The 11,404-nt window shown below is 42.7% G+C and overlaps 1 protein-coding gene across 5 annotated transcripts in view; it reads right to left on the reverse strand.

Moving 5' to 3' along the window:
• The window catches only part of COL11A1 (collagen type XI alpha 1 chain), a 151,534-nt gene extending 140,338 nt beyond the window's left edge, over nucleotides 1-11,196 (reverse strand). For all 5 annotated transcript variants that reach the window (XM_054073371.1, XM_054073373.1, XM_054073369.1 and 2 more), the window contains exon 1: nucleotides 10,804-11,196. In XM_054073371.1, the coding sequence (XP_053929346.1) occupies nucleotides 10,804-10,918 (115 nt within the window). In that variant the 5' untranslated portion in view covers nucleotides 10,919-11,196. The remainder of the gene's footprint in view (nucleotides 1-10,803) is intronic.
• Between the last annotated feature and the right edge of the window lie 208 nt (nucleotides 11,197-11,404).

Below are 11,404 nucleotides of genomic sequence, written 5' to 3' on the forward strand. Positions count from 1 at the left end.
GTCCCTTCATGTAGGTGTTCACAGCCACACTGCAGTTCTATGTGAAGGCTACCTCCTGCGCAGAAGCCAGACAAAGCCACAAGATAACCCTTTGAAGACAAACCTGTGTTCATCAGAGAAAATATGCATTTTTCAGATGAAGTTCCCCTGAGTTTCAGGCTGCAATCAAAAAGCAAGTTTCCACTGTGCTATTTTCCACTGCTAGAAAATCAACTGCAGGATCATTCTTCTTACTAAACACAATGCAAAGCTCATAGCATATGTCCTTGTTTCAAAAAAAGTTCAGAGAGAGATGTGCAACTTTCACTGCCACTTTAGAAGTCAGAATTGTGTGAGATGGGAACCTGAGTGTCCTATGTCTTTCAAGATACCAAACTGTCAATCATTTAGAAGATCCAGCATAAGTTCCTGTTTTTTAAAAATGAAGAAGATAAAGCACACAAAAAAATGAACTGTACAACAGAGTCCCATCCCTGGACACGCTCCAGCACCTCAATGTCTTCTTGACAAAACTGAACACAGTATTCATGGAGTGTCCTCATCAGTGCTAAGTACAGGGGCATAATTGCTTCCCTGGTGCTGCTGGCCACGCTGTTTCTGGTACAAGCCAAGAAGCTGTCGGCCTTCTTGGCCACCAGGGCACATTGCTGGCTCATGTTCAGCCGCTGTCTACCAACACCCCCAGGTCCTTCACTGTCAGGCAGCTTTCCAGCCACTCTTCCCCAAGCCTGTAGAGCTGCACGAGGTTGTTGTGTCCCAAGCTTCTGCACTTGGCCTTGTTAAACCTCATCCTGTTGGCCTTCAGCCCATCGATCCAGTCCATTCAGATCTCTCTGTAGAGCCTCCCTGTCCTCAAGCAGAGCGACACTTCCAACCTAGTGTCATCCACGAACTTGCTAAGGGTACAGTGAAGCCCGTCATCCTCATAATTGATAAAGATATTGAACAAAACTGGACCCAGCCCTGAGCCCTGAGGGACTCCACTTGTGACTGGCCTCCAGGTGGATTTAACTCCATTCACCACCACTCTTTGGACCCGGCTACCCAGACGGATTTTTCACTCAGCAGAGGGTGCACCTGTCCAGGCCAGCGGAAGCCAGTGTCTTGAGTAGAATCCTGTGAGAAATAGTGTCAAAGGCTTTACTGAAGTCTAAGTACACTACACATCCACAGCCTTTCCTTCATCCATTAAGCAGGTCACCTTGTCATAGAAGATCAGGTTAGTTTAGCAATACCTGCCCTTCCTAAGCCCATGTTGACTGGGTCTGATCATCCGGTAGTCCTGTGTGTACTGTGTGACAGCACTATCAAGGTGATGTGCTCCACGACCTTCCCTGGCACTGAGGTCAGACTGACAGGCCTGTAGTTCCCTGGATCCTCCCTCCAACCCTTCTTGTAAATGAGTGTAACATCTGCCAGCCTCCTGCCAAGTGGAACTTCCCCAGTCAGCCAGGACTGCTGGTAGATGATAGAAAGGGGTTTGGCAAGCACCTCCACCAGCTCCCTTAATACCCTTGGGTGGATCCCAACTGGCCCCATGGACTCGTGAACGTCTGATTGGCCAAGCAGATCTCTAACCATTTCCTCTTGTATCATGGGATTGATGACTAAGGGCCAAACAGTTCAAGACAGACTTATATTGAAGATGGGGTATACAGAAGAAACAATCATCTGCATTCTCAGGAGGAAGGAGTTTGCCATCAGGCCTCAAAGTGAACCTCTCCACTACTGAAAGGAAAATGATCGTGGTGGCAACTTCTAGCTACAAAATCCATTCCCATAAGAAACTGCTCAGAGGATGACTCACTTAGATTAAAATATTTTAATCTTTCCATTCAAATGCCTTATAAAGCACAGAAGTTGAAATCCTATTACATTTATATTTACGTTTGGTAACTCCTGAGTCTTAGTCTCTTAAATGTATAAGGGAGCTCAGGGACAACGATCCGTCCCTATTTAAAGGTTATGTTCACCTTCGTAACTTACAAGATGTTCCCAGACTGCATGCCTGCATGCTGGGGGACATAATTTAAATGCAAATAATAACAAGACTCAAGGGGAAAAAAAAAGAAGCCAGTATTCTTTACTTTACAGCTATATCTTGGAAAACTGAGTGTGCAACCGTTTGCTATACTGTTAATAATTTTGGTAACTGTGGCTTTTCCTTTTTCAGACATAATAGACAGTACTATGTATTTTACAGATATAATAAGCAGATACCTTCTTGAGTTACGATAATTTTTCAGCAATGCCCTTCCTCTGATTAATGTGCAAGTAATAATTTATCAGTAATGACTCCAGAAATAGCCTGTGTTACAGTGAGTAACTTGTAATGGGCAAGATAAAACCTTAGAGTAGAAAAGAGTTTTGTTTTTTTTTTTTTTTTACTTTGCCTCAGTAAAATGAATTATCTGAGAAATCTAAGAAGACCAATGTTTCTAAATTATTTTTATTTCACTTCATATTTTTCCATGGAAATATGTTTCATTCTGCCAGTTATCTGTTCCAATGGAACCATTGCAAAACTAAAACTTAAAGAGTTGTTGAAACATTAATCTTCAATTCTAAGTGGAGCTTTTTTTTTTAAAGTTTAGTCCAATTTTATTTCACTGGGACAGATCACTTAAAGAGTAGAAGCTATTACAGCCTGGTAGGCTAAAATATGCATATTTGGCAGGTATAGATGAAGGGCTTCCTTATATTTGTGGACAAGACTTTCAAAGTAGGCTACCTATAGTTAGATTTCTAGGTACATATTTAGGAACTTAAATAGAAGGTATTGGCTGCTCCACAGTTTTTTGAAACCATGCTACGTATTAAATACACAATAACTGACAGTTATTTAGTTTATTTACTTTTCTCAAAATTTTGAATGTTTGTAACCATTAGAGCTCATTCTAATGACTCTTCAGGTATTCTACAGAATGATAGTATCGTAGAATCATAGAACAGTCTGGGTTGAAAGGCACGTTTAGAGATCATCTAGTTCAATCCCCCTGCAGTAAGGGAGGACATCTTCAACCCGATCAGGTTACTCAGAGCCCAGTCCAACCTGACCCTGAATGTTTTCAGGGATGGGGCATCTACAGCCTCTCTGCGCAACCTGTTCCAGTACTTCACCACTCTCACTGTAAAAATAGTCTAAAACTGCCCTCTTTTAGTTTAAAGCCATTACTCCTTGTTCTATTGCAACAGGCCCTGCTAGAAAGTCTGTCCCCATCTTTCCCATAGACCTCCTTTAGATACTGAAAGGCCACAACAAGGTCTCCCTAGAGCCTTCTCTTCTCCAGCCTGAACAATCCCAACCCTATCAACCTTTCCTCAGAGCAGAAGTGCTCCATCCGTCCAACAATTTTTGTGGCCCTCCTCTGGACCCACTCCAACAGGTCCATGTCTTTCCTGTGCTGAGGGTTCCAGAGCTGGATGCAGTACTCCAGGTGGGGTCTCACCAGTGCAGAGTAGGGGGACAGAATCACCTCCCTCTACATGCTGGCCACACTTCCTTTGATGCAGCCCAGAATACGCTTGGCCTTCCAGGTGAGTACACACTGTTGGCTCATGTCCAGCTTTTCATCAACCACCACCCACAAGTCCTTCTCAGCAAGGCTGCTCTCAGTCCCTTTATTCCCTAGCCCGTATTGATATCAGTGGTGGCCCTGACCTTTCACTTGTCCTTGTTGAACATCATGAAGTTCATGTGGGGCCACTTTTCAAGCCTATCCAGGTCACTCTGGATGGCATCCTGTTCCTCAGGAGTGTCAACTGCACCACTCAGCTTGGTGTCATCTGCAAACTTGCTGAAGGTGCACTCAATCCCACTATGTCATTGATGAAGATATTAAACAGGACTGGTCCCAACACGGTGGGTAAAGATACAAACCACAATGATAAAGGTTTCTGACACTCATTAGACAGTCTAAGGCTTAATTAATGTAAAAGTTGAAAATACAAAAACAAGTTGAACTCATGTGAAGGGGCAACTAGTCTTCAATTTCTGCTGTTGATCTCTCAAAACAGTGCTGTCAGGCCAGAAAATGAGAGAAATGTTTTTCTTTTATAAACAGTCTTAAAAACAGACTGTGTCCAAGTTCTACACAGGTTTATTTTAGCTACCATTTTTCAAACTGTTTCAGCAGTTCTCCTACTGTGAAACCTGATAACGTTTCCCCTCCTTGCATTCCTTACCCCAGATTCTTAGTTCAGTTTATGATTCTATCCGCAATCAGCAAGCAGTTCAGTCTACCAGCTAGGCCTGAGGTTGCTAGAGCAGAAAGAGGAATAAATGGTGCTGCTTGGTCAAATTATCAATGAGGATGTCTTTATGAGCAGTGTTAGAATCTGGATTTGTTGAATTGTTAGTTTGTTGATCTTTAGGATACAGTATAAGACCCATTTATTACCAGAAACCTAGTGTGGTAGGAATATGTTTGTTCTTATCTTTATCTTTATACACTAACTTATTGAGGGCAGATATGACATATATCTTTCAGAAACATATATAAGTAATTATTATTATCTGTACTTACCAATTTACTGTGTTCTTCATCTGTTAAGCAATAATACAGGTATAAACATCCAATAGCAGGAATTCAAAAGCATGTTATGCCCCAATGCTTCACTTAGCACCCCAGTTCTTAACAAAAATGGACTTTATAACCATTCCATTGCAGACCACAGTCTCTGTATCCCATGACTCCCTGCAGTTCTGCCATAGGTGTCTAAGCACCAGAAAAGGACCAGACGTTTTTCTGTCATTAGCATTTCCTACTGGCTAGCCCTGGACAGATCTCTGCTTCCTCAGAAGCTTTCGGAACTGGCAGTCTGAAATTCGCCTGCCTCCTAGTTCTCTACTGAGAGCCCAGCCATGTAACAGAAGACTGTGCCAGAAGCAAGCATCAAAAGAATTGGTTCTTCAGTGTCTTTTGTGATGGTTCCAACACTTTTTACAGATATGAACCGAAGGACTTTACAGAACTGCATATGAACTCTGTTTCGTGGACTGCATCTTCCAAGTACAAAAATGAAACCAATTAAGCTACTTAAATTTATTACATTCTGCTCCTGAAAAATCAAGCTGTTTTGCTTCTAGGCATCTAAATACAAATTTATGAGATTACCTGAATATATATTGTGCATGTATATACATCTAGAAACATATTTCAAAAGATTGGGCTAGTTCATTATCTGGCACAGACCTGTAATGATCCATCAGTTTACAATATTTTAATGTCGTTCTGAATACTTCTGTGAAATTAATCCTACATCACACCAAAGTAGATTATGAAAGAACTGCAGTCCAAGTGTCTAACTATGTTGAGGCCTCTACTGAAGATTCAAAAAGTTCTTTTTAGACAGACAGCGAAGACAGTACTTGCAACCGCGAAAATAAGCAAGACAAGTATTTAATTCTTGGAGTATCCTGTTTCTATTACCATATCAAAAAAGATGCAGTCTAAAAATGGTCACTGCTACGGGAAGATACAAGGTATTGCCTCAGTAGTTAAACTTGACAGGTATTAGCCCACTTAAAAGCTTTGTTGATCACGGTATTTATTCAGAAGTAATTCAAATAGACTTCAAAAGTATCTTCTAATAAATGGGAGTTTTCAAGTGTGGAACATTTTTCAGCTACAGGACAGAAAAAAAGCAAAACACAGCTAAAGACAAGATTTACAAACAGTGCCAACTAAAGCAACCCTACTTAATTTGATAGAGAAGCAACTACATTATTTTTAAGTCATACAACTTAAAACTTTCACCATAGTTCAATGATGTCAAAAGTATGAACTCTCTTTTGGGAGCAATGCAAGGAAGTTAGACCAAATTCTGTATCCTGCCAATATTAGCAGGAATTCTGCTTAAGCAGACAGCAAGGTTGTAAAACTTTGAATTCTATTTTTTTATATTGCAATGAATGTTTGATAACCTACCAGATTAGTATGATAATTTAAGAAGATAGATAGGTAAGAGACAGAGTAGGTAAAACTTAAGACTACATTAATACTTCAACAATGTGACCTTAATTCAAATCATAACTTAAGATAATGTGTATCATAGGCAAAGCTTAGCTGGCAGTGAGATTATTCATAGCAGAATCAGGATCCTTGTTTTTCAAATCATATTTTATAATACATGTTTGAATTTGCTTTGCAGCAAACACTTTGCTTCCACAATATCAGCTCTGCCAAGTAGCTTCTATTTCACATACTGTATGCATTAACACTTTGACATACAGTGAAGTCCCAGACCTAGAATTTACAAAGGTTTTTACAACCCCTTAAGTGTGATAATGTGCTAAAAAGAATTTAAGTCCTGCCAGATTGTACTACTATTGTAATAACAGGGTCAAGAATTAATCCTTACATTTACAGTCTGTAAACCTGGTATTTAATACTGCATAGTACAGTTATAAACCGTCGCAACAGGCATGTGTGTTCACCTAATTCCCTTTAAGCCACTGCTCTCTATCGAGTCCATCCAGAGGGCAAATCTTTATCACTGCATGAGACCATACATTTTCAGAACATTAGAGATTTCTCAAAAGCTCTGCCTAATTTATCCCTCGCTATCAACAACAAATACTCAGAACAACAATAAATTGACAAATCCTAGGAGGATTTATTCTGAAAAGAGGCAGAGCTCTACAGAGAAAAGAAAAGCAACTTCTTAATCTTGCTGGCAGATGGAAACCCTACTGTTCACCACTGTACAAAACAAACCCGAGAGAGACATAATTGCTCCAGTGTGTTTTAGGTATAACTTCACTTCAGCAGTAATGTCATGACTCTTTTATTATCCTGCAGCCTTGTTAGAGTTAAGGGCCCTGTTTGGAGGAGACCAAATAACTTTGGGCAAGACAATTGCAAAACTGAGTATGGTGACAACTCCTTTCCTACATTTTACAACTGCTATGGACACCAATTTTACCAAAAATCTTTTTCTTTTTCTTTTTTTTTTTAGTAATCAGAAAATCCTATGGTGCCAGGACAACAGGGACGATTTTATAGCAGAGATTACTTTTTCTAGTGACATTCCTATAATAGGTGCTGGGCACAGAAATTATTTCAAGCCAGAGCCACTGAATATTTGTGGACATACTATGTCTACTTACATAGTTACATTTGTTAAGATATAAAAATGTAACTGAAGCTGAGAAACTTCTTTTCTTCAGGGCTAGTAAAAAGACAGTTTCTGGGAGCCCGAATAGTCCTTTCTGGGATACGCGTGAAGTTTCCTAAATTAAATGCAAAGATTCATGCTCTAGAGAATCTACAACACATACCAATCATTTTTCTGTGTCGCATGTCTGCTGCTGAAGTCGAAATAATTGTTTTACCTTAGAAACAATTTAAAAAAATCTAAATTATATAGCAAAACAGACCTATAGATGCAGACTTCTCTTGCATTGTACTGGGAAGACTGGACCATTTCACCTGCTGATCCCTGGGACTCAGAAAAATTTTAGTTAGGACCACTAGCTGAATCCAGTGAAATAGCTCTTTGATTGAATTACTTTTGCTCACTTTGTGAATATTTATCTGAGAAACCTCTGTATGTCTTCCATGTCTTGAGTTTGTTGGCATTTTGTTAAACTAAAAATTACCACATCAGACTATTTCACTGTAAAATAAAGGAAGAATGAAAAAGTTTATATTCTTTTTCAACCTTAACATTGAACTGATCAGTTAAAAGCAAAAGTGCTTTACATCACTAACAGTTCTGAGAAGAGAGACACACTTTTCTCGTTTAAAACATGTTTTTGTACAGGTTTAGACTAGCCAGATACATTAAACAGCTTTCATTCAAGAAACAGATCTGTATCTTCCCAATGTAACTTACGAAGCAATTACAAATAAGTAACAGTATTAAGTGTGTATCCACAAAGAAAACTCTCTTTTTGCCATCACTACTGGGACCACTTCTGCATTCCTTCCGCACCTAGAACTCCTACTAGTTTCCAAGCCTATGTGTGGGAAGCACAAGGAACCTTTGTATTTCCTAAGATGACCACAAAAAAATATCTGTTCTATATTAGAAACAAATCTGTTGGTCACTTATACAGAAAGTCCAAAGTGTATTTTTTATATATATATATATAATTTCATAGACTCATTTTCTGTAAGGATTCTTAAATCTTTCTGCAGTCAGATTAAAGAGCTGAATTTCCATTTGATTGAAAAAGCTTATAAATAATTTAAAATAAAAAACTGATTTTTCATTTCTTGCCCAAGAAAATTAAATCAGCATCATAATAGTGCATAGATGCCAGGCCCTTACAAAAACTTTATAGTGTTAAAGCCATTCCATTTTGACTAAATGAGTTTATTCATTCCAAACACATTACCTACACATTTAGTATTAAAGGTAAGGAAGGGGAAAGGGAATCAAAGAATGTCTTTTAAAAGACAGATTTTTTTTTTTTACTTTAGCCAACTCATAAAGCAAAAATATTTCTAAAAAGAGCTACTTGAGAACTGGTGGGCACTGAGCTGACCAACTATGAGTCACTAGTTTTCCCATTCAGTTGCTTCTCACTTCTGTAACTTTTTCTGTCTAAAGAAGAAATCACTCAAGAGCCCAACCACACCTTCACACCCCCTTTCTTGGTACTATGAAAAACACCTCATATTTCTCTTTCTTTTTTGTTTTAAGTAAGTAACTTGAAAAAAAAAAAAAGTCAAGAATTTTAGGAATCTTCTGAGGTTTCTCTAGATGGAATTCTTCCTAAAAAGAAGGGACTGTTATGTGATTAACACTTTATATGAATACACCATGTAATTTTCTTTGCATAGGGGTAGTCCATGAAAAGATAATTGAAGAACATAGAACTTAATTTCACAGAGCTTATAGGGGCAAAGATTCATATTTTATCTGGTATTTTCATTTAGTCACACTGTTTATCTGCTGTAGTAAGCTGTTTTTATTCTGTTTCTTGGTATTCCTGCTTTCAAATATCATTCATTACATCCTATTTTATCTTTTAACTACATTAAATAAGATTAGAATTCATAAGAGACGATTCAGAAATATATCACTTGTACTCCACCAGGGAAATTAGGTCAAATTCTAGTCCCTCTGTAGTCAATGGAAAAACTCTTACTGACTTCAATAACAGATCAAGCCCTAACCGCACAGCTCCCTGTAGTTTCTAAGCAAATGGCATACTGTATTTCAAAAGAAGTTCAAGAACTAAGTTCTTTTCACTATGCTTCTATAAACATAAGAAGCCCTGCAGTTTTATGTTTACGTTTCTGAAACATCCTTTACACAGAACACTGAAGGAAAATATTTTTAATAGAACTTTTTAATTTTTAATAGAGTTATCAAACCAAATTAATCTGCCCAATGGTGCAGAACAGACTTTGGTTAAGTACCAGATAACTTCTGCTGATTTTTCTTGGGCTGCTTTAAATTTATATTTTTTTTTAACTTCTTATTTGCATCTAACCCATGTAAAGATAGCCTACATAGACCTTATTTAACCAAGCCAGTTCTACTGTGAAAGATCACACAAAAGATGGCATATGAAATCTTGCATGCCTCTGCAGACAGTATTTCTTGAAGAAATTTAGTTTCGACACGGTAATGAGGAGCCGAATCCATGAAGCTCTGCGAGGTTCATTCACCCTGGGTGTTAACTCCACTGGAGTCCATGGAATTGCAAGGGGGATGAAATCTGAGCTCTTCCAACCCCGTCCTAAAGCGGACCAGCAGGGGGCAGAAGCCCTGATGGATCTGACACCATCAAGGTTGTGCCCGTGCAGAAAGGGCTTGAATGGAAAGCGGCCACCCTACTGTGGGTGGGTGCTCCCTCTAGGACGCCTGTTGATAGAAAGCGGGAATCCAGATCGAGAAATACCTCGCTAAAATAATAAATGCATACAAATGAAGCCTTTCTTTTTGGGGGAGTTAAGCCCCTTCATGGATATCAGACCCGTAGAAAAAATAACAACCTGAACCCCAGCCAGACCGGCCCCCAGATGCACCTGCGGGCTCCAGAGGTGGGGAGGGAGGAGAAGGCAAGAACTCCCACCCCGGGCAGGAGAGGAAAGCGCTCCCACCCCCGGCGATTCCACCCCAGCACCTCCCAGGCAGCCGCGCCGGGGGGGCTGCGGTGCGGAGGGATGCGGGGAGGTGGTGCGGGATGCGATTCCTTTCTGCCGAAGCCGCCGCCGGGCTCTCGTTCCCACCGGGACCGCGGGCACCTAAGGGACCACTGGGTCCTCCCGGGGGCGGAGGAGGCTGGGGAACCGCCCCTGTGGAGTCCCCCGAGCCCCGGCGCTGCGAGCAGCACCTGCGGAGCCGCCACCGCCGGGCACGGTGCCTCTGCCAACGCCTTTCCTCCACCCCTCGAGCCCTGGAAAACGTTTTGCCCGCTGGAATCCTCTAAAAAAGGGGGGGGGGGGGGGGGAGAAAGAACGGAGAAAATCACAGCGGAGAGCCGCCACCTCCTCCGAGGAGAAGGCAGGCACTCCTCGCTCCGTTTCAGCCACGGGAACTTGAGCGCAGTAACTAACGACCCTGAAAGTTGAAGAAAACTGAAAATCGGACGCGCGTTCCGCTAAACTGAGTTTAGTGTTGGAAGACGAGAAATCACTCTGTTTCAACAAGTCTCTCTTTCTCCTCGCGCACCCGCGGAGGGCGCGGAGCCCCGCTCGCTCCCCGCGGCACCCCGGCACGGGACGCCCCGCCGGCGCTGCCCCGGCCCCCCGCGGGTCCCGAGTCCCCCCGAGCTCTGACAGCTCCGACGCGCGGCCCCGGTGGGCGAGAGGCGACCCCGCACCCCCCTGGAGGCTCTCTTACCTCCTCTGACCTCTGCAGCCCGGAGAAGGATAGCGAGGGCGATAAGCACGGGTCCTGCCGAGACCCGGGGCCACCTTTTCGTTTTCCACCTCGTGGACCATCTCTGCATCTCCATGCTGGGCACCCACAAGCGTGAATGAAAGCCGGGCGCCTTCGCTCTGGACCAGCTCCGTCCTTTCCACTATATTCCCAGAGATGACTTCTCCTACGGAGCCATACGTGATGGGCCGAGAGGGGTGTTTTCGTGCGCAGGCCCCTCCGAGCGGTCCTCCCCGCCGCCCTGCCTTCACACTGACGGGAGACGAGGGGCTTGAATCAAACTGCAGAGAGCTCCGCGTGCCCCTAAAGGCTTCATCCCGTCAGAAGGCTGGGCGGGCGGCTCCCGGGGCCACCCCTGCCGCCCAAGTGACAGCCCGGAGGCCAATCGCGCCGCCGCCCGCCCGCAGCAGCGCCGCCCCCCGCCCGACGGCGCAGGGGGACGGCGGGGCGGGAGCGAGCCGGGAGGGGGGACACAGCGAAGCCCCCGCACCGGCACCCGCTGCGCCGCCCCGAGCATGCGCAGAGCCGGGGGGCGCCCGGGGTGGGCGGCGATGGGGCCGGG

Source organism: Cuculus canorus, chromosome 8 (assembly GCF_017976375.1).
Source record: "Cuculus canorus isolate bCucCan1 chromosome 8, bCucCan1.pri, whole genome shotgun sequence".
Taxonomy (NCBI): domain Eukaryota; kingdom Metazoa; phylum Chordata; class Aves; order Cuculiformes; family Cuculidae; genus Cuculus; species Cuculus canorus.